At 40.2% G+C, this 24,534-nt stretch overlaps 1 protein-coding gene across 18 annotated transcripts in view; it reads right to left on the bottom strand.

Moving 5' to 3' along the window:
• TTC3 (tetratricopeptide repeat domain 3) overlaps window positions 1–24,534 on the bottom strand; it is a 129,503-nt gene that overhangs the window by 6,106 nt on the left and 98,863 nt on the right. For all 18 annotated transcript variants that reach the window (XM_063601381.1, XM_008977658.6, XM_055105235.2 and 15 more), the window contains 8 exons: window positions 23,722–23,871; window positions 14,063–14,202; window positions 11,212–11,280; window positions 9,847–9,943; window positions 8,397–8,497; window positions 5,586–5,676; window positions 4,797–4,898; window positions 977–1,338 (listed from right to left, as the gene is read on the bottom strand). In XM_063601381.1, coding sequence (XP_063457451.1) covers window positions 977–1,338; window positions 4,797–4,898; window positions 5,586–5,676; window positions 8,397–8,497; window positions 9,847–9,943; window positions 11,212–11,280; window positions 14,063–14,202; window positions 23,722–23,871 — 1,112 coding nt within the window. The remainder of the gene's footprint in view (window positions 1–976; window positions 1,339–4,796; window positions 4,899–5,585; window positions 5,677–8,396; window positions 8,498–9,846; window positions 9,944–11,211; window positions 11,281–14,062; window positions 14,203–23,721; window positions 23,872–24,534) is intronic.

The following is a 24,534-nucleotide window of genomic DNA, read 5'->3' as shown; positions in this document are numbered from 1 at the left end:
TCACAGCTGAGACAAGAGGCAACTCTGTCCCCCTCGTACCAACCTGAACAGCGGAAACCAGAGGTGGAGGCAGAAACGCTACTGAAGAGCCTGCCATCATCCCAACTCTATTTACAGCTCTTGCTCACTCAGGTAACGGCAGCTTTTTCCCACATTCACAAGGACCCCTTGTTAACATGTCCACATGCCCCATTCACTATGGAATTCCATCCAGTCTTCAACCTCACACTCTAACAAATCAGAGGTCTTATATAACAAGGTTTAAGTTGCTGCTGCCTTCTTTGCTATATATAATTTTGTCCCCCCAATGATGCAAAATTATTGTTTTGCAGTTCATTTATTGATTCTATAACACTAGTTTTAGACAGTGCTATTGGTCTCATCAAAATCTTAGCAAATTGTCATGGGTTCTGATGAATGTTAATTACCCAGTGGTCAATGTTTTCAATTTACATATGCACATTAAAAAATTTATTTGAGGCTGGGTGTGGCATCTCATGCCTGTAACCCCAGCACTTTGGGAGGCCAAGGCAGGTGAATCACTTGAGGTCAGAAGTTTGAGACCAGCCTGGCCAACATGGTGAAACCCCACCTGTACTAAAAATACAAAAATTAGCCAGGCTTAGTCGTGCATGCCTATAATCCCAGCTTCTCAGGAGGCTGAGGCAGGAGAATCGCTTGAACTCGGGAGGGAGAGGTTGCAGGGAGCCGAGACTGTGCCACAGCACTCCAGCCTAGGCAACGGAGTGAGACTCTGTCTCAAAAAAAAAAAAAAGAAAGAAAAAACCCACCAATTTATTTGAAAATACTTATCTCTATATTTACAAAAAGAAAGAAATGTAGCAACTGTCTTTCTGAGCAAAACAATTATGCAACCCTTTTCATGTTAACACCTAACTAGCCATGATTTTATCTAATCAGGAAACCTCAGTTCGATAAAGTATTGAACACAGTCACAGACATTTTCTGTTCATACCTGTTGTAACATGGGAATACCACTGACAGGTGCTCAATAATACTATTGAACGGCTTTTTTGGAGACTGGCTTGAACGCGCAGCACGTCCTGGAGGAACAGGCTGCTTCCGATCAGCCACAGGGCTTCGTTCTGACAGAGCTGCCTGGCCAGCCTGTTTTGGCCCTGTCAGCTGAGTGGCTTCAGGCTGACCAGGGGGTGGCCCTGGCAACAGCGCAGAAGGAGCCTCCCCTGGGGAATCACCAGCAGAGAACACACTAGGATCCCTGTGAAGTGCTGCGTGGTTTCCAGTCACGTCGCTTGCAGAAGTCACAAGCCCTTGGTCATCGTGGCCTGAAGACTCAGGGAGTAACTCGGGATGAACCTGTGAGGAACACACCACACCATGGATCACTTAGGGCTTCCCTTGAAGGATGAAACGCCCAAGGGCAAAGGCCGATGAATAAATACAGTAACGCAGCGCAGAGGCTTCGTGCACAGGAAACCTGAATACCATGAATTAAATATTTTCGTTTTAAAAGAATTCTTGATAATAACTTGTTAGTTATTAGAACAAGAGTAGGAGGGCTCAGACTTCTAAATAATTATCTCTGTAAGTCACTATTTTCTCTGTAAGATGAGACCATTTTGCCTGCCTACTGGCCCTCCTTCAGCCTCTACCTGGTTACACTTCTCCCCTTCTGAGCTAAACCATGTAGCTGACAGATGGAACATCATGGCCACCACACTCCCCAGAGCTGTCTCCATCCCAGGGGGCCGCCTCCTCTTCCCTGCCAGCTCTCCTGGCAGCTCTCAGGCCTCCGTCCACGCCTGCAGTGCTGACACTCCTCCCCATGCAGCTGCCTGAGGCCAAATCTTTTTAAAAGTTTGCAGTCTAGAATATTTTCCCGAGATCCAAATCTGCAAATCCACTTGGGTGATTCCAAGGCAACTCAAAGTCAGTGTTTTGGAAACCAGCCTCAGGCAGCCTCCCCAGTCCTGCTCTTCCCCTAGTACTCCTGGATGGAAGCCCAAGACTCACCCTCAACTCCCACGTGAACACATGGGGCCTGGTCTCCTGAGCAGCATGGCGCCTGTAAATGTACCCCCAGTCACCTCTCACATCTGTTCTCTTCCCTCCACCCCCACTGCCATGCCCCATCCAGGACAGGCTGATGGCAATAAACTGATAATCGAACAAATGGAAATCACTCAAGCCCCTCCCCAACATTCCCCCACATTAGTGGCAAGCTCATCTTCAAAAAGCATAGTAGCTTCCCGTAATCCTCAGGGATACATTCTGAGACGTGAATGCCTGAGGTCGCAAAGAGTACCGAACCCTACATATACTGTACATGAATTTCTTTTTCCTTCTTCACAATATCATGGGTAGATTTGTTCTGACCATAGATCTTAGCAACCTCAGGATACGATCTTTTCTCTTTCCTTATTGGGTTGAGAACTTTCAGCTTTTCACTTAAAGGAAGCAATATATTGCTTCTCTATGGCATATCTGATTGACCAGCATCATTACTCCATTATTTGGAGCCATTATGAAGTAAAATAGGGGTGACTTGAACACAGGCACTGGGGTAACGCGAGAAGTTCATCTGGTCACCAAATCAGCTTCTAAGTGGCTCGCGGGCAGGGAGCAGCAACAGCATGAAAACACTGGACAAAGGGAGGAGGTCACAATGTGACCATGTGAGAATACAGATTTCATCACGCTACTCAAAACAGTGCGCAATTTAAAACTTAGGAATTATGTATTTCTGGAATTTTCCATTGAGTATTTTCTAACTGCGGTTCACTGCGGATAACCGAAACCATGGAAAGCGAAGCCATGAAGAAGGAGGGACTCCTGTTCTGCTGCTGTTCCCTTATTTGAGACCTATCCTGTCTGGTCTAATGAAGCTAGAAGTGTCTAAGCTGCTGTAACACAGCTTAGAGAAGAAGGCTCCATTGGCTTTGCCCCTGCGTCATACTGGGCTTCTATTACAGTATGAAAGGAGTGTGCTCTCTGTCTCTCTAGGCTCCAGGAGCACTGTGTGTTCCATCTGGAACTCTAACCGTCCAAACACACCCCTCTCACTCCTTTGTCTGGTAAGTTCCTATTGCAGATCTCTGTCTCTGGGAGACTTCCAACTGGGAATCTCCCGCTGAGGCCACACCTCTAGATTAGGTTAGTGGCCCCTGATTCACGCCGCTCCAGCATTCCGCCGTGAGAAACCTCACTCTGCTGCAGGTAACAATGGGTTTAAAGTCTGCCTTTCCCCAAGTCCATGTGCACTTTGGGGGCACAGCCCACATCAGTCTTTATCACCACTAATTACCGAATGAATGAATGAGGGAGAAATGAGATACAAATAATTTTTAGGCACACTTATTACTCAAGCTCCTGGCACACTAAGAGTTCCCAGAATTTAGGATATGAAAATCCTTTTGAGTATTGATAAAATAACATAAGCTAGGATTACAAACTAACAGTAAAATATCCTATTGAGAGCCAACGTTTTCTCTATACATATCGGTTACAAGAACTTGGAAAAACGATAAATGATAAGTGCCCTTTAGTGTAATTCTAACTAAAACTGCACATTCAATGGAGAGAAAAAACTGGATCTCAACAGAATATTTTACTCAGTTTAGGGTGGTCACACTTTTTCCACACTTAATTTTTTTTTTTTCAGATGAATTCACACTAAGTTTGAATGTTTACTGTGCAAGGTACTGGTGAGAAAGAGACATTCAAGGCCAGGCTGAGATCTAATGCACATGAGAGAAGGGACACAGTGGGAGGCCAAAAGAGGGCAGCCCCTGACAGGGTTTCAGGGGAAGGCAGGATGCAGAGCGGGGACAGTGCTCCAGGCTAGGAACAGCCCAGGCAAAGGTCTGGCAGTAGTGGGAGGGTGGAAGTCAGGTGCTGGGAGACAGTCTCCTCCGTCTTTAGGAACCAGAAGATTTCACTGTCCTGCCACAACATTCTGGGACTTATATCTTTCAACTCTCACACACAGTCCTCTTTTAATTTTGTTTTTCTTTTTTACCTAAGTTTTCTCTCAAGATTTAACTTTAAATTCCTACGGTCTGATCTCCTCTGGGCCTAATTCATTTCAATTTAGTATTTACTAAGCATCTATCTGTGTCCAAATCTAAGAAATATGGGTTTAGCCATGTTGTAAAGTCCACAAAATGCAATTAATGCTTTTCTTTACTGTGCTGTGTATATTAAAATAAAAAGACAAGATTATTCACTGTTATTAACAAGATTCGGCAAATACCTCAAACAAGTAGTAAAATATGATGTGCCGGACCAACAAAGCCCTGTATGCCTCAGGCATAGCAGCTTTTATTCTGTATTTGAGGAGGAAACCTCTTAATTTTTAGATTTTGGTCTTATGTCCCAAATATCTAGGAATAAGAGTATAATCTGAGGTGGTGATAGGGGCCTGCTTGAATCACAAAAGCAGTGCGCAACAGGCAACTGCTACTCCTGGATTATTCGTTCAAAGTCAGGAATACATATACAACACACACACACACACACACACACACACACACACACAAAGATAGAAGACAGGCCAAGGAACATGAGAGTGATAGAAATGTAGCAATGGTGTATTCATCTCAGTCCATCCCTCATACAGATGTAGAAAGACTGATCTATTTTATATAAGAATGTTATAAAGCTTAAAAGGTTAATCAGTAGCACCAATAATGAAACATTAAGGCAATTATTAACCAATCTCATCCTCACTCCCAGGAAACAACAACAAATAACTACTTTGGCCAGTTAACAAATGAATTATGGTTTTAAAAAAAAAAAAGATGTGCTAGACTTACCGTGTTACAGGCAGGAAATGAAAGCTCAGAAATCTGCACTTTAGAAAGTTCACTGAGCCGAGAACCATTTTTAATTGCCTTAATTTGTTCTTCAAACTGAGACTGTGAGTAGAAAGTAAAGTGTGGGAAAACCACAATTGTCAATTAATACTTTGTTTCTTCCTACACATTATAAATGAAACATAACTGTCTTGGTAAGGAAATTCAAAATAAGACCTCATTAAACCGAATGCTCCAAAGCCTTTTCAAACATAACTCCTCTAATCTTACCAATCAAGGCAGAGGTCAAGATGGTTAATTTAATTAAGAAAATCTCACTACTTCCAGCTGGGCACGGTGGCTCACACCTGCAATCTCAGCACTTTGGGAGGCCGAGGCGGGCAGATCACCTGAGGTCAGGAGATCGACAGCAGCCTGACCAACATGGAGAGACCCCATCTCTCCTAAAAACCAAAACCAAAAACAAAATTAGCCGAGCATGGTGGCACATGCCTGTGATCCCAGCTACTTGGGGGGCTGAGGCAGGAGAATCACTTGAACCTGAGAGGCGGAGGTTGCAGTGAGCCAAGATCGCACCACTGCACTCCAGCCTGGGCAACAAGAGCGAAACTCCAACTCAAAAAAACAAAACAAAACCATTAGTTCCAAGAAAAGCTCATAATACTTTCAACAAAAAAAATTATTGATAATAATAGATAAAAAAGAAATAGATTCAATATGACACCAGCCTCCCGAGAATTATAACTATCATAAAGATTTTGATGGGATTAAAAGATGTTTACAACTTACCTTTGCTTTCTCAATTTCTTTTGTAACATTAGAAAGAAACAATTCCCATGAACGTATATCAGACTCCATGTCAGGATATGCTGCAGGATCACTGAAAAAGTATAATATAAAACTGCTTTAGAAATTTTAAAAATTAAAAGCACTTACGGTCAAATAAACATCTAAACATGAGCAAAAGAGACATTTAACATAATCACATACACACAAAAATCCAACTATTTTTAAGGAATTGCTTATCTTGTAAACTTGCCACTAGAGACACTTTAGAAAATTTTAATTATTAATATAACAAAAACTCTAAAACCGAAGGGCAGAGAGAAAATAAGTCTCCTGAATTTTAAATTCTTTTCCCAAATTTGAAAGTTTGACCGTTCTTCATCTGACATCTTTATGTTTAATATTAAAGACAGCGTCAGCATTTAAAGATTTTTTAAAAAGGTAGTCTGAAACATTCAAAAGATTCCAATCAAACCCTAATCATTACCTTAATATAAAAATAAAGGATGAGCCTAAGATAAATTTATAATCTCAGCACCTCATGAATCTGGTCTATTGAAAGTGACAGATAAATTGACTACTCCTAATTGAGAAGATCAAAAACACTACCAATCTGTGGGTACAGTAAGACCTCATTATACATATTGAAGAAAAAACAGAGCATTCTTTTTACCCCTTTTCTATGTTTCTATACTTTGGTGGAGGAGGCAGAGTTAGCATGGCATCCTGAAGAAAGAATCTTTGTATACTCTACCGTTTATTGGAAGAGTTGATACTATTAGATGAAATGAGTCTGAGATTATCTTTGTTTCCCAGATGAGCCGCAATGCAGCCTATGGTGGGTGCTTAGTACAGGCAGTTGACTACCACTTGGTCTCAACCTCAGCTGTACTAGTCCTATATTCTAAATCAGCATTTTACTTTTAATCAGAAAAGTTTTCTCATGAAAAAAATTAAATCTTGAAAATGAAGAAGGGGCCGGGCATGGTGGCTCACACCTGTAATCCCAACACTTTGGGAGGCCTAGGCAGGCGGATCACCAGGTCAGGAGTTAGAGACCAGCCTGGCCAACATGGTGAAATGCTATCTCTACTAAAAATACAAAAAGCAGCCTGGCGTGGTGGTGGGAGCCTATAATCCCAGCTACTCAGGAGGCAGGAGAATCACTTGAACCCAGGAGGTGGAGGTTGCAGTGAGCCGAGATCACGCCACTGCACTCCAGCCTGTGCGACAGAGCAAGACACCATCTCAAAAAAAAAAAAAAAGAAAGAAAGAAAGAAAAAGAACTATACACTAAAACTGTCCGTGATTCACACAATCTCTGGTTCAATGCTGAGGGTTTGAAATTTGAATCAAAAGGCAAGCACCAGGAAGGATCAAAACCCTGGGATTAAAAACACAAAATCTGTGTATAGAACATGGTAAAAGGACTCAATGAAAAGTAATCCCACATAGAGAAGTGCTAAGTACTAGGGTGAAGAAGATCCTCTAGGAATCCCAGGCAAGCCTTATCTTAAAAACAAACAAGGCCGGCCGGCGTGGTGGCTCACTCCTGTAATCCCAGCACTTTGGGAGGCACTCCTGTAATCCTAGCACTTTGGGAGGCCAAGGTGGGTGGATCACAAGATGAGGAGATTGAGACCACCCTGGCTAATATGGTGAAATTCATCTCTACTAAAAATACAAAAAGTTAGCTGGGAGTGGTGGCGGGCACCTGTAGTCTCAGCTACTCAGGAGGCTGAGGCAGGAGAATGGCGTGAACTCGGGAGGCAGAGCTTGCAGTGAGCCGAGATCACGCCACTACACTCCAGCATGGGCGACAGAGCGAGACTCCATCTCAAAAACAAACAAACAAGAACAAGGCCAGGTACGGTGGCTCATGCCTGTAATCCCAGTACTTTGGGAGGCTGAGGTGGGTGGATCACGAGGTCAGGAGATAGAGACCATCCTGGCTAACATGGTGAAACCCCATATCTACTACAAATACAAAAAATTAGCCGGGCATGTGGCACGCGCCTGTAATCCCAGCTACTCGGGAGGCTGAGGCAAGAGAATCGCTTGAACCCAGGAGGCAGAGGTTGCAGTGAGCCAAGATCAGGCCACTGCACTCCAGCCTGGGTGGCAGAGCGAGACTCTGTCGCAAAAAAACAAACAAACAAAAACAGGTAGAGATTATGTGGAGAGTTGAAAAAAAATTAACATGTGTGAATATACTTTGTAAACATTCTCGCGTGCTGTCATGCAGACTGTTAAATAATAGCTACTATGGAAAGCAACCTGGCAAAAAATTTTAAAAGCCTTGAAAATGTGATCTTCATTCCAAAATTTTACTGCATGGAAATGACTAATAATGTGCATAAAAAGTTAACTATAAGGATGCTCACTGCAGGGTGGCTTATATTAACACAAATTCACAAACAACTCCACTGTTCCAGCACAGCAGTGTTTGGTAAATCATGACATGTTTCTATGCTCAATTACTATCCAACTTTTCAAAATTAGGTTGGAGATATGTAATTACCAATATGAAAATAAATTTCCTATATACTATTTAGTAAAAATAATTCATAAATTTTCATTTTTTCAAACACTTCATGAATTTATTCCAAAATACAAATGTTATCTATCCATTTAGAATTAGGAATGATTTTTATCATTTTTGTTTGTATGTCTTAACTTTTCTACAATTGAACATGTATCAATTATATAACTGTTAAAAATAAAATGGTCCTAATACAAAATAATGTTTTTCTCAAATGATCCTAGCTTTATCTTCTAAATGACGTGCTGAGAACACCCACAAAACTGCATTACCGGCTAATCAGCCCCAGCTTCTTCAGATAGGCTTCTGCTTGTGACTCCATGATCTGTAGCTTATACACTTCACTGTCCTTCCAGTTTTCAAGTACGGATACCTGCCAGTAGATCAGAAGACATATGAGTATTTTACAAATGACAGCCTGAAACTATTTTAAAGCTTAAAACTTAAACATTCAAACCACTTTCCCATTTCTCCTTAAATGAAGCATGACAGAATCATCAGAATTTGATTGTACCATAGGTGAACATGAATTAGACTTTGAGATTTGAAAACAGAACAAAATGATATCACAAATGCATACCTTCCATGATCCTTTTTGCAGATATGAATAACTGTACATGGCTTTCTGCTTAAGCTATATATAAGCACAGAGCCAGGTTAACTGCATGTGTACACGAGTGTGCATTACCTATGGTCCTGCAGCAGAATAACCCTTAATAAAGGCTGCATCCTCTGCAAGTTTAGAAAAGCCTCAGAGAAGCTGTTCTCGGCAAGGGCATCAAAAGCCTTCGGGGTATGCTTTTAAGATTTTAGACTCTCTGTGGCTTCCCCACAAACCAACTGGCCATTTTTGTGAGAATCACTGCAGGAAATGTAAAATGGCCTCATGGTCCAAATGATCCATTAAATAGTCTTTTAATCCAGGTGTCAGTAAACTTGACAGGGCCCACCAGGCAAACCTGCTTACCAAACGGTGGTGTGAATTAAACAAGCTCAGGAATACGGATGCTGGTGTAGGACACAAAAAGTATTCATACTTTGGCTCTTTTTCCTTTCCTGTCCTTAGAAGCAGGTGCATAGTCAATTCTTAATTGAAAAGCCTAATGTTTGCAGACTGTATAAACTAAGTCTTTTCTTACTTTACCAGAATAATCACAGACACATATGCAATAAATATCATTTGTTTCTCAGCTACAGAAACATAGAGAATCATGTTTCTGGAACTAAATAAAATACAGCCGGATGTCATAATTTTGATTTTTGTCTCAGTAGTTTCTCAAACAGTGTACTGACATTGCTATATATTCTTCTAGGGGCGGAAGGAGCGTATTCTTAATACGTGGATTATTTTCAAGTTCCTTTCCAAGTATTGGCAAATATGGTTGGCTACTTCATGATACATCACTTGATTAAATATGATGAAAGTATTCAAAGTGTATAATATAGGAAATGGCTGAATTATAATGGTAAATAAGGAAGGCAGGTTACAAAATTTGGTGTACACTATGAGTGCATTTAAGTAACAACATAATACCGGTAAAAGATTACAAGCCTATAGGCAAGGAAAAAGAGTGGTCGTTTTAGGGAGGATATATTATGGTTTACAGGATATCCTTTATGCACCACACTTTTCAGTAATGTCTGTTATGCCTCATATGTCATTAAAGAAACACAAAAACAAATGACAAATGCCATAGTGGTCACTAAGTGTCATGGACTCACCTCTGCAGCCACAGCTCTCTGATGACTCTCTTCATAATCCTCTTTCCCTTTCTTTATACACTCTTCTATTTTCATTTTCTCATTTGTAAGTGTGTTGCTACAAATATTGAAGGAAAAAAAAACTTTCTTGAACAAAATTTCACAGTGAGATGACAAAGGTTTCAGGCTGGATGAGCTTTGAAACCGCACCACCATAGCCTCAGCTACATCTTCCAGAGCAGTTTCTCATCTCATATTTTACTACACAATACACAGGCTCAAGTGTGCTCTTTGTGCTTTATAAGTGATCAAAGGCAGATATGAAATGGAAGTGCACATTAGGTGGGCATGCTGAGAATCAAGGTGAGGGTACTGTTCCAGTTCACCATTTTTATGAGGGCAGGTGGAGTACAATCTGGCGACATTAATAAACTGTATAGGCCGGGCACAGTGGCTTAGGCCTGTAATCCCAGTACTTTGGGAGGCCGAGGCAGGCGGATCGCTTGGGCCCAGAAGTTCAAGACCAGCCTAGACAGCATGGCAAAACCCTATATCTACAAAAAATACAATGGTGGTGAGTGCCTGTAATCCCAGCTACTCGAGAGGCTGAGGCGAGAGAATTGCTTGAGCTGGGAGATGGAGTCTGCAGTGAGCCATGACTGCACTACTGCATTCCAGCCTGGGTGACAGAGCAAGACCCTATCTCAAAAAATAAATAAATAAAAAATTTAAAAAGTAAGCTTTATATAACATTCCCTATCCTTTGAGCCAGAAATTCTGTTTTGACGCATATTACAAGGACAGAACCCAAAGGGAAAAAGAAATCTGTACAAAATTATTCAAAAACTGGGATGGCAATGTGCATAAGAAACAATAGTGAGAAAAGCAGAATGCAACTGCTTATCACTGAATGTACTGGTTACCAGTATATGAAAACATATTATTTCCATTAGCAAGCAAGGGTTAAAAGGAAACTTTGCATAGATTCATAGTAAAAATTTAATGAACCTATAATTATAAAGCAATAACAGCAACAAACTACCAGCCTACAGTGGAGATGAATATTCCAAGTAACACAAAAGTTTTTACAACATGTTTTTAGTTTCAAGTTAATCCAAAAAAAGTTGACAACGATAAATTCAGTATTTTTATATTGACAATGGGAAATAAATGCAGAAATCTTGTAAAATAAAAATATTTAAATATTCAAAGAATATATTTATAAATTAATTTTTAAAATGCAACAGAAATAGAAATAAAGAAAACAGAAACATAATTATTTAAAAGAAATAGACAAGCAACAATATACTTCAAAGTCTACCGTGCTTGTACTCCTGGCATTAAAAGTATTAAAAGATATTAAAAATAAATTTAAGCTTAATTTGCCTGATTTCAAGGGACTGATCCAGATGTAATTCATGTTCCTTTTCCTTTCCATCATTTTTCTGGGTATACCTATAAAAGCATAATCACCAAATATTAATTAATTCTGAAAAAATTTTTAACAGGACCCCCACACAGTAAATTGTACCCATATCCTTAAAAACATTTCTTGATTTTTTAATATATATATTTTTACATCTTGTTTCATTTTTAGTATCTTCTAAATAGGAAAATAATTTGAGGTCATTTCCCTTTTGGGAAATTTTCCTTCCAGATCACCTTTTTCTTCACTCTAAGTCATATGCTTACAGGTAAATCACCCTATCTCAGTCTAAGATGTGCAGCTCAAGCAGAGAACACAGGTACTGTGGCATCATCATCAGTGTAACCAGAGATTCTTATCCAAAATGAGAAGACGTGGATTCTCATTCAAAATGAAAACAGCCTTCTACTCTTTAAAACAGAACTTAAAGTCAAAACAAGCATTCATGCACACACACACACACACACATTCTCTGATAATCCTTCAAAACAAGTGTGTGAATCTCCGATTCTTGAGCCATGCCCTGCACAAGGCGAGTTCTGCCTCTTCTTTCATGCTACCCTGAGATACCTTTGCAGTCATCTCTGTTTACTAAAGCCGCTTGTTTCTAATACAAGCCAGCTTAACTATTATTTTACTTCTTTTGTAAAACACTTCCTCCCTCCTCTAAATAGACAAATACTGGGTGACACTCTGACACTCTCATGGAAGCCCTGCCTTCTTTCATAGCCGTCTGTGGTTTGTGTCACTGTACCAATCATGAGCTCTATGTTCTAGTCATTTCTTAATGAATAGTAAGTGTGATCAAGAGCACAGAAACATCCAAGAAATCATTTTTCATGTCCTTTGTGCATCTCTGAGAAAGAGATCCAAAAAGTTTAAAGATTTTACTTAAAAATCTAAATAGAAAAATTGAGCTTTAAAGCATTTATTTGGAAAATGTAAAAAGCAGGCCAGGTGCGATGGCTCATGCCTGTAATCCCAGCACTTTGGGAGGCCAAGATGGGTGGATCATCTGAGGTCAGGAGTTCGAGACCAGCCTGGCCAACATGGTGAAACCCCATCTCTACTAAAAAAAAAAAAAAAAATAGAAAAATTAGTCAGGCATGGTGGTGAGCACCTGTAATCCCAGTTACTCAGGAGGCTGAGACAGGAGAATTGCTTGAACATGGGAGGCAGAGGTTGCAGTGAGCTGAGATTGCACCATTGCACTCCAGGCTGGGTGACAAAAGCAAAACTCTGTCTCAGAAAAAAAAAAAAAAAAAAGCAAAAAACTTAGAAGCGTGTGGCTTATCTTTAAATTGTGACAGGAAAGGTAAAGAAATCTAATAATAAAATGGAAAAAAGTCAACAATAAAAAGTTTATTCTCCATCAGAAATTAACTTTTATGCTAGTACAGAAAAAAAATTTCTTATCATTAACAGCCTCTAGTTACCTTGTCTAGTTTGACAGTATGTCTGAATTGAACAAAAAAAGTATGTTAAATATAAATATTTCCACACTTTTTAGTAACAAAATGACCAAGACTGGTCATGCTCAAATATTAGAGGTAAAAAGCTTTACAGACATTATCGTTTCCGTGTGTTGTACTAGTGAAGCTACTTTGATCATCAAAATGACATGACACAGGGAGTGAAAATTCTGAGGCAGTGTTTTACTTTTCCTCATTGTTTGAGGACTGCCTAAATGTAATGCTAGCAAGACTCATAATGAAAGTCATCTGATCATATGGCATGCGGCATGGAAAAACACAAAAGCCCTTGAAAGGTGAGTGTGTAGCGTGGCCCCCCAGTGAACCCAGCCTCCCATTATTCATGCCCTTGAATCTGGACCAAGCCTATGACTTGTTTTAAGGAATAAAAAATAGCAGAGATGATGCTGTGACAGTTCTGGGCCTGAACCTTCAGGAGGCCTAGTGGCTTCCACTTCTGCACCATTTGAAATCCTTAGCTACCACGTAAGAAGTCTGGCTATCATAATAGAGATCATATGGAAGGACCACATAAATAAAAATCACAGAGAGGCTACACAGAGAGAAAGTGAGGCCAAGCCACCCCAGCATCCCAGCTGAGGCCACCCCCAGTCATCACCCAGCTAAATTCAGCCACATGAGGACTCCTGACAAGACCAGCAGAAGAATGGCCCAGCTGAACTCAGCCCAGATTGCAGGACCATGAGCAAATACAATGGCTGCTAATCAAGACACTGACTTTTGGGTGTTTTCTTACACAGTGGTAGAAAACAAGCTGAAGAATTTGACCTATCACTGTTTAGAGCAGAGGGAGGTTAGGGATGGATCACAGAGAATCTTAAAACACACTCTTGGCCCACCTGACAATCATTCCTAGGATCTGTATATGTTATCAAATCGTTCACACTACAAGACAAATTTTAATAACTTATAGATTCAGGATAAAAGTCATTATAAATAAAATAATCATCACAGAATCTTACTTTTGAAAAGAACCTTAGATTTTAGACCAGCCCCCATGTTTTGCTGATAAGAAAAAAGAGGGCCAGAGAAAGGGATGGTGTTCAAACTGGAAGGAAGTCAGTTCCTTGGGGATTCTCAGTTCCATGCTACTCTCACTTTTATATAATTTATCTGAAAAAATGTTAAGTTTAGAAAAAAATTCAGGTGAGATAATTACTCAATGAATACTTTTTTAAATGAGACAAAACAATGAAAACAGTATTCATTTTTACTTTACTTGATGTAGTTTAAAATTAAATATCAAAAATGTGAAAATAACCAAAAGCCACAATATTCTTTTTTAAATAAAAATTACTGCCTTTCAATCATTACTTACATTTCACTGGCATTTGAAACCTTTTTAATTTTCTTCTTCAGTGATTTTAGTCTTTCTTGGATTTCTTTTTTTTCCTGTTGCCATTTTTTAATTTCTCTTTCCAAATCTTGAAGGAACCAATCTAATTCCGTCTTTGAGATCTAAAAACATTTAGAAAGTACTTAAATAAATGGCAAAATATACTTTTTAACAAAAGAGACTGAAAGGCTAGAATTGTGACGGCATCATAGCTTAAACAATGACTCAAGTTCAGTAGAACACACTCCCAAGCTGGCGCCCTGTGGCAAACTATGCCCCCCAGCCAAGCCTGGGACACCAAGTCACACCAGACAGCCACATCCTACCCGCTACGTGTACCTGATTACAGTAAGACACCCCGAAGACCCACTCCGACGTGCCCAGAAGTGTTCACACTTCACTCTCCAGCCTAAATGATTCTCTAATCTACAGGGAGTGTATGCATGTTTTAGTTGGCAAGGCCAATAGTTTTTGTTTGCTTTCATAAATATAAATGTAATCCTCTTGCTGGTCATTAAAGGCATTTGGGTTGAGATACCTGCCAGAATTTCAGGCAGTGTGACAAAGAGAAATGAAAACCTCTTTGGAGACAATGCTAGTTACCATTCCCCTGGAGGGTTTGGTACAGCACCACTTGACACCTAACCCTCTTTGTCAACTTCCTATGTAGTTGCTGGTTTGAAACTTCTGAATCTACACATTCTCTAAAGGTTTGATGTCTTTTTTGAAGCATCATCTATTCAATGGTAGCAAGGAGTTTGGGTGGGGCACATGCTTATAAATACCAGTCACTTATAAGTAAAACATTCCCTATGTTAATATTTCTAATAATTAATTTAAACGTGAATCAAAGCAATATTTAAAGGAAACAAATATTTTCTAGTTTAAAATCTCACTATTATCAATGATGGCTTAATGAAATCCTAACTTCACATTTGCTTTAGGGAAACTTTTAATTTTTTACTTCCTATCAGGTTCCCTACAGCCTGAACTTCCTGCTTAGGCTTAGAGCACACGTAGGTCATTTCAGCTATAGAAACTCGAGGTCTTCTCTGTAAGAAAGGACACTAAAGTCAACCTACATGGATTCCATAGGAAATCACGGCCCTCAGGTCAAAAGCTCTATCAACTTAAGAGACCACTACTCCCTCTTCAGCCTTAGACACCAAGGTTTTCATGTTTTTTAAAGGCAGATTTGCTAACCAGTCAAGGTCCTTTAAGATTTCTGAATCCTACAGCAGGGATAAGGTTGATTTTGGCACAGGACAACTGTTCTTAGGTGGCAAAAATTGAACAACAGCTCAGTAATGTTCCCTTTAACATGGCAACCAGTTCTTCCCACATCTTCTTAGCTGTGACCTTGTTGATCCTGAATTTCTTGAGTCATTACTGTGACTGAGGTGACCACCATGCCTACTCTACTTAAGAATCCTGTGTTCCACCTGGTTCGGTTCTACCAGGACCAATGTGAATTTGTATGCCTTGCTGCTGGCAGCCAAGCCAATCTTGTTTCTCACCTATCCTGTGCTCCTATTCTGAGCCAATGATCTCACCTGGGATCCATCCCTTTGGCTGGGAGATTATGTGCAACCGCAAGGTTATGCTGAAGCGTAAGAACCTAGTTGGCAACAAGTACCTAAGGGAGTTCAAGTATCAAGAAGCACAAAGTATTATAAACATATGTGCACATACATACACATATAGCTCAGGCAGCGAAAATACTACATGAGTTCATCTTCTGTTTGTACTAACCACTGCTGAATGCCATAGCTGCCTCACAATGCTAAAAAAGTCAGCTATCACGAGCTTGTTTCTGACTGCATGGAAGACAAAATGATCTCCTGAACGTTTTTCTTTCAAACTTAGCATAAAACAAATAGGCTATACACAACTGTATCTGCTATATTACAGTTTATTGACATAACTATAAACAATTTCTTTTTCTCAATTAGAAAAAAACTTGTTTTCTTATCTTTTTTATTAAACCTCAGTGTTGTTCTAAAATAAATATTTGAGGTACCTTTGATAATATATACATACATATTTAAAAGACAAAATAAAAAGAATGCTAAGCAGGTAAAGAAAACAGAATAAAGAGAGAGGAATGACAATACAAAACCATGAGTGAGAGTAATATAAAAATGAATGGCATGCGGTCCTAACCATTCTTTAGAAATAACATTAAAACTTTCTGGCAGACAAGGTCAAAGAGAAAATATAATGAACTGTACAATTCAATATAAAACATAAAAACAAACCAGTTGCACAAGAGAGGCCCTGGAAGTGATGGCAGACAGAAGGGCCTCACGAAGAGGATGCTGCAGAAACGCCCCACAAGACCAGCACAGAGTCTGACACTTAAGAGAACATTCAAGAAATATCTGTCACATGAAAGAATGGATAATATCCCCAACTCCATACTAGCAGTAAACAAAGCAGCAAACTTCACAGAATGTGAGCCTGATGTCCTCTGATGTAGGCTGATAGAGAACATGAAAACACAATTCATTAAATGCAGCTTTTCAGGGGCCAAGCACAAACTGTTTGATGAACATTTGCAAAGCTCCTAGTTTGTATACTGAGCTAGGTGCTGTCAACCAAAGAAAACTTTAAAAACCACCCTTCTGCGGATGGTGGCATGTGTTTGTAGTCTCATCTACTCAGGAGTCTGAGGCAGGAGGATCCCTTGAGCCCAGGAGTTCTACCTTGGCAATACAGTGAGACCCCCATTCAAAAAACAAAACGAAAAACAGTCCTTACTTTCAAGATCACAGTTTGGTAGAGAAAATATGCATAAAAGATAATTACTATACCATACTATTTGAAAAATTAATGTGAAATGGATCACAGACCTAAATGGGTGAGCAGTGCCCTTGAAGTAGACAGGGGTTTCTTAGCTATGACACCAAAGGCACAAGTAACAAAAGAATAAGAGAAATTGGACTCAGTGTACTCAAAGTAAAAACTTTTGTGCTGCAAATGATACCATTAGGAAAGTGAAAAGGCAACCCACAACATGGAGACGGGAGATACATTTACAAATATGGAAGATGGAAGTAAATATCTGCAAATCAAATATTTGATAAGCAACTTGTATCCAGAATATAGAAAAACTCTTTGTTTTTGTTTTTTCGAGACAGGGTCTTGCTCTGTTGCCCAAACTGTAGTGCAGTGGCAAGATCATGGCTCACTGCAGCCTCAACTTCCTGGTCTCAAGTGATCCTCCCACCTCAGCCTCCTGAGTAGCTGGAACTACAGGCATGTATCCCCATACCTACCTAATTATTTATTTAATTTTTTAATTTTTTTGTAGCGAGTGAGGGTCTCATCACATCGCCCTGGCTGGTCTTGAACTCCTGGGCTCAAGCAATCCTCCTGCCTTAGCCTCCCAAAGTGCTGGGATTATAGGTGTAAGCCATCATGCCCAGCCCTGTTTTGTTTCTTTTTTTTCCTTTTGAGACAGGATCTCACTCTGTTGTTGCCCAGGCTGGGGTGCAATGGCATGATCCTGGCTCACTGTAGCCTCAAATCCCCTGGGCTCAAGTGACCCTCTCAGCTCAGCCTCCCAAATAGCTGGGACCACAGGTGCGTACTACTATGCCTGGTTAATTTTTTAACTTTTTGTAGAGATGGGATTTTGCCATGTTGCCCAGGCTGGTTTCAAACTCCTGGGCTCAAGCGATCTTTCTGCCTTGGTCTCTCAAAGTGCTGGTTTTATAGGTGTAAGCCACCGCACCTGGCCCAAAAACTCTTATAAGTCAATAATAGAAAGACAAACTCAATTCAAAAATGAATAAAGGATCTGAGTAGACATTCCTACAAAGAAGATATACAAATGGCTAATAAGCATATGAAAAGATGCTCAACATCATTAGCCTTTAGGGAAATAAAAATCAAAACCACAATGAGATACCACTCCATCCCCATTAGGAGGCCTAAATAAAAAGACAAACGATGATAAGTGTAAGTGAGAATGGAGAAACTGGAATCCTTATATACTGCTGGTAGGATGGTTTTGGAACAGGCTCGCAGTTCCTCATACGCTTAAATGTGGAATTGCCATATGATCAGCAATTTCACTCCTACATATATATCCAAAAGAAATGAAAACATATGTCCACAGAAAAACCTGTCCATGAATGTTCACAGCAGCATTATTCAGAATAGTGAAAAAGTGGAAAGAACGCAAATGTCAATCAACTAGTGAATGAATAAAATGTGATATAGTCATACAATAGAATATTATTCCACAGTAAAAAGGAATGACACACTGATACATATTAACATAGATGGATGTACATGGATGAATCTTGAAAACACTATAAGTGAAAGAAGACACTTATAAAAGACTACATGTAACATGATCCATTTATACAAAATGCCCAGAATAGATAAATCTAGAGAGTAAATCAGTGGTTGCCAAGGGCTGGGATACAGGAGAGAATGGGGAGTGACAGCTAGTGGGTATAAGATTTCTTTTTAGGTTGATGAAAATGGTTGAAACTTAGATTGAGCTACACACAGACCTGGGCATATATCAAAACCATTAAGTTGTCTATTTTTAATAGGTAAATGTTATGCTATGGTTAATTATATCTCAATAAAGATGTTATAAAATGATAATTACCATCTCACATAGTCATTATTACCACCACTGCATTAACAAAGGCCTGTAAGCAAGCCTGAGGTTGCCATCAACAACTGTTTCCTCAAGAAGTGATGCCCAAAGGAGAAGCAGGAGGGAGTCAGGCTCAGGGAGAAGGAAAACCACTCCAGGCAGAAGGGATGGTACTGGGAAAAGGTTTGGAAGTGAGAAATCGAATGACAAACATTATCCATTAAATTAGAGAACAATGTAGAGAACTGGCAAGGGAGAAGGCAGAAGATGAAGCAGGCACCAATCACAGAAGGCTCTTGGTAATTACTGAGTGTTAGTAAATTACTGGCGCTGACCTACTGTAGTGGAGGGATGGCATTCATAGCTCCATCCTTCACACTCTGTAGCCATTCCATTTGTTATGTGACCTTGCAGTTCCCTTCGCTAAGGAGGCAAAGTCTATCTTCCCCAGCCCGGACTCTGGGTGGCTATGTGACTGCTTTTGCCGGTGGGGTCTGAGCAGACCTGAAGTCAGTAGAAGCTTGAAAGGTGCCGTGTGGCCATCTTTGCTTGCCTTTGCACCTTCCTACTGCCTTCAGAATAGGATTTTCAGGGTGGAAGATGCAAGACATGTGGAGCAGAGCTAGTTGTCCCAGTCATCCCAGCTGAGGCCATTCTAGATCAATCTACAGCCAGCTGAACCCAGATATGTAAGCAAGAACAGCAAAGATGCTGCAGAGCTCTTGCTAGCCCTAAGGTGAACTGACCCAGCCGAGCCCAAGCAGGACCAGCTGATCCAGACTTCTACGCTTAGCGATTACAGTCATGTGTCACTGGGGTTTTGTGGCTGGGAGTCACTCAGCATTATTATGACAGTGATTAACTGATACGCCTACACTGCTGTAAAGTGGTGAGAAACATTCCTAACAGTTAGTTGAACTGGGCCGTGGAGCTGACCTTCTCTTAAGGGAGAACAAATGCATGGGCTCTGAAGCCTGACACGACCTGTTCTGCCACTTTGTACTGGTGTGGCTTGGGGAAAGCTGCATCAGCTGCTCCCACCTCCATTTCCTCACCAGTAACATGGAGATTTATGTACTACAGTATAACACTATTGTATAAGGACTGTTTTGAGATTAAATACATGTAAAAACAATTGAGTATGGCACATAGTAGGAGCTTCATAAATGATGGATTTTAAAAAGGCTGAACTTGACAAGGACCCATGACTGAAGAGGAGAATCCCACCTCTGCACCAGTGTGGGCTGAGGAAGTTCTGGCAGGCAGGGCCAAGATTCTGTTCTAATACAGACAAAGGTCCAAAATTCTACCCTGTAAATTATTCTGGGCCAAATAATTTGACAGTGTTTTAAGACCTAATGTTGACTCAATGCCCATTTTAGCATCTCATTAAAGCACCTTAAGACCATATGTCCTGGGCAGATAGGGAGTGACTGATTAATAAATATGGGGTTTCTTTTTTGGGGTGATAAAAGTTTTCTGGAATTAGACAGTGGTAATGGTTACATAATAATGTGAATATTCAAAAAACCACTAAATTGTATACTTTGTAATGGTTAAAACAGCAAATTTTATGTTATGAGAATTTTATTCTCAAACAAAAATGAACCTACGTCCTTCAGCAATATTGCAACCAGTTATAACCTGCCAGTCATAGGTTAGGGTACAATAAAAACAACAAGAGATTCTGGCTTTAAAAAAGCTACTTTTGGCCAGGCACGGTGCCTCACGCCTGTAATCCCAGCACTTTGGGAAGCCGAGGTGGGAGGATCACAGGAGGTCAGAAGTTCAAGACTAGCCTGGCCAACATGGCGACACCCCATCTCTACTAAAAATACAAAAATTAGCCAGGCTTGGTGGCGTGCACCTGTAATCCCAGCTACCCAGGAGGCTGAGGCAGGAGAATTGCTGGAACCCGGGAGGCAGAGGCTGCAGTGAGCCAAGATCACGCCACTGCACTCCAGCCTGGGCGACAGAGCAAGACTCCATCTAAAAAAAAAAAAAAAAAATTTAAAAAGCCACTTTTCCGCCGGCAGAGAATAGATAACTGGCCTAATTGCCTAAAGAGGCCATTCTTAGCTCATGAATAATAATAGAACCCCATCAGCTATATATAATACCTCGCTCAGATTTTTACTGATGCTTAGTATATGCTAAGCATTCTTTTCTTTTTTTTTTTTTTGAGATGGAGTCTAGCTCTTGTCGCCCAGACTGGAGTGCAGTGGTGCGATCTTGGCTCACTGCAACCTCTGCCTCCTGGGTTCAAGTGATTCTCCTACCTCAGCCTCCCGAGTAGCTAGGATTACAGGCGCCCACCACCACATCCGGCTAATTTTTGTAATTTTGGTAGAGATGGGGTTTCACCATGTTGACCAGGCTGGTCTCCAACTCCTGACCTCAGGTGATATGCCCACCTTGGCCTCCCAAAGTGCTGGGATTACAAGGATTACAGGTGTAAGCCACCGTGCCCGGCCTGTATATGCTAAGCATTCCTTTTTTTTTTTTTTTTTTGAGACACAGTCTTGCTCTGTTGTCCAGGCGGGAGTGCAGTGGCGTGATCTCGGCTCAGTGCAAGCTCCACCTCCCGGGTTCATGCCATTCTCCTGCCTCAGCCTCCTGAGCAGCTGGGACTACAGACACCCGCCACCATACCCGGCTAATTTTTTTTTTTTTTTGTATTTTTAGTAGAGACGGGGTTTCACCGTGTTAGCCAGGATGGTCTCAACCTCCTGACCTCGTGATCCACCCGCCTCGGCCTCCCAAAGTGCTGGGATTACAGGCACCGCGCCTGGCCATATGCTAAGTATTCTTAAAGTGGTTTGTAAAAAAACAATTTTCTTAGCAGAGGCACAAGTAGAATTTTGGGTGGGACAGTTCCTCCTTGAGTACTGTACTTACTATCTCTGGCTAGCCCCTGTCCTTTTTCAACCACCCCAGGTGAGGCCTCACAAAGCTGTGAAGTAGACAATACATTATTAATGAGAAGACCGAGGGTCAAAGAGGCTGAAGAAATTGTCTAACATCATAAAGCTATTACATGGAGGTGCTAGGGTGTGGTATGGGGAGTGGGACTCTAATGCACTCAGATTTCTATAGCTTCCCTGTTTTTCTGTTCTCTATAAGGGGCTGGGTATGCATTTGCTACATCCAAACATGGCATCAAGTAACTGGAGTATAAAGGAAAAGTTGGTTAGCTCATAACCTCAGCAATCTGCAGTCAAAGGCCAAAGGGACATATCAGGAAAAGCCACTCATTTCTTTCTATGTTTTAAGAAATTTCTCCATGAGCTATGAGCATAACCACCATTAATAAAGAAATGACTGTGGCTAAATCTCATCTACTCTTATGTGGACACCAACCCAAGGAACTCAGATTAGTGACTTATCCTGGTAGGGAATAGGTATACATTTTATGTGGTAAGTCTAATAATTTATCAGGCCTGTGATCTGGGGGGCTTAGTAAGTGCCCTTTTAAGGCACTCTTGAGTAGGGCCATGCAACAGCAGACTCAAAGCCTTAACAAGTTAAAAAAAAGGCTGAGAGCTGGGGCCCTCCCCCTGGGTGCTTTATTTCCGAGACTCTTCTGGACTGACTGTACAAAGAAAGAGCCTTGATGAACTGTGCACACAGAACACACAGTCAGACCAGCAATTTATAAAGCCGGGAAAGCCTCTGCCAGAAAGAAAGATACCTCACCGGCTGAATGCTACCTTTAAGACTATGTCTCCAATCTGCCTCATCACTCAAACAGGCAGCTACAGGAATTCCCACATGGGAATTAAAACTGAAGTTTCCTGAGGCAATATAAAGTTTATAAAACTATTTTGTTTCGTTAAACCCCCAAGTAGCTTATAGAAACTTGTGTTCCATGTGTCACTATGCTGTGTAGGATTTTGTTCTTCTTTACTTCTCCCAGCCAGGAAACTGAGTAAAGTCTCAGGATCTATCTAATTCTTCTTGTCCTTAGACTCTCCCCAGCCTCATCTTGAGTATAAACAGGTCCTGGGGAATGTTATGACAGTTACCTTTACAAACTGACCCTAAGATTTCTACTAAAATCTTAGTAAATAGGTTTCCTGATTAAGGTCCCACTAAGCTAGTTTTCTTCTATTTAATATGTTATCCCAGCTATTGATCCAGACTTCTGGAACAAATTTCTCCTTTCTTAAATGAATTACTATTCTTTTGTTACCTTTCTAAACAGATGATGGTAGCTTTTAAAAACAAATGCACCATGATTTCCTCACATGTGTGATTCCATTTTCTCACTAATTCAATCTGGCTTTGTCATTAATTGCTATCCCTCCACTAGCCATGTATCTGATGATCAGTCTTGACTAACAGAATTCAAGGTCAGCAGATCTCAACAAAATACTCTGGGTGACTTTACAGTTCTAGTATGTCTAAGGCTCCATGTGTTATTCTTATACTTCCTTAGGAGTAAGATGAAGATGATGATAATAACAGTAGCAGACAACACTTATTGAGTCCTTACTAACGAGGCAGTTTTAAGTACTTTATAAGTATTAATCTAACCATACAAAATGTGAGTTATTATTACTCACATTTTCCAGGTAAGGAACTAAAGCACAGAGAAGTTAAGTAAATTGCCCAAGATTAGAACTAGTATAGAACCATGCCTAGATCTGAACCCAGCCAGTCTGTCTCCAGGGCTCTCATTCTGAACCTCTATTGCTATGCTGCCTCTCAATATAAACAAGAATTTACCTCAGAGCTCAGTCACCATAAAATAGAGTTTTAGTTAACCAGGGAAACTGAACTATAGCTAAACGAAAACCCAGACTTACAGCCCCTTTCTCATAAGACAGTTTGCAGAAGTTCTAAAGCATGGCAACAGCCACTTTAATATGTCATGAAGAAATCTGAAGCAGGCAATTCTGAGAAAGAATCTTTTGTTTAGCCACCAATGCAGAAGTTCAGCTGAGGCCGCACAAGCACAGCTACACTCACATTCTCCTAACTATGCTACATGCAATTAAAGACAGGTTTCAGACAGGATTACCTTGTTTTCTTCTAAGTGCCTTTTCAACTTCTCTTCCAGGTCCCTGGTCTCTTCTAAGCCCTTAAGTTTTATCTGCTCATAATTTTCATACACTTCTTGAAGTTGGTCTTGTAATACTTGGTGCTCCTTTTCAATCCGTGAAATTTCCCCCTAAAAGTGAATTACAAAGCAATCTATTAAAAATCATTTAAAATGCCTACTTATGATCTTGTTCTTTACTGTTTCTTAAAATAAACAAAGGAGAGTAAAAAGCAGATGAAAATTTACAAGGGAAATGTCACAATCATTCAGGAATTAAAAACCCCTAAACACTGCTTAGCAAAACCAGCTCTCTTATAAATATAATCATTCATATTATTGGAATTCATAAATTCTCCAATCTATACTATAATTAGTTCTGAATATTTGCTTTAGAAGGGTTCAATACCAGATCAACAGTTTGATTTAAATGTCACTCTCCACAATTAACACCAACGATTATTTATTAGGTTTAAAAAGCTGCACATATTATACATATTTTAGATATAAACAGAACATTTTAACTTTGGCTTTACTTTTAGGTGTTTCAAATAAATAGTTGCTGGTTATTTCAAAATGACAAATTCAAATATTATCTATGAATTATTGTCAGTTATATTTCTTGCACCAGCTTAACAACAACAAAAAAAACCCCAAACCCAGAAACCATTCTGTTGGCAAACAATAAATGTCATTTATGTAATTATTTTTTAAAACCTTTCAAACTGCATATAACTCTGAAAGAGCATCTGTTTGATGCTGGCAGCTTCTCCAGCTGCAGGTAACTGTCCTCCC

This window comes from Pan paniscus, chromosome 22, assembly GCF_029289425.2.
Source record: "Pan paniscus chromosome 22, NHGRI_mPanPan1-v2.0_pri, whole genome shotgun sequence".
Lineage (NCBI taxonomy): Eukaryota > Metazoa > Chordata > Mammalia > Primates > Hominidae > Pan > Pan paniscus.
This window is presented reverse-complemented; position numbering and strand designations above follow the sequence as displayed.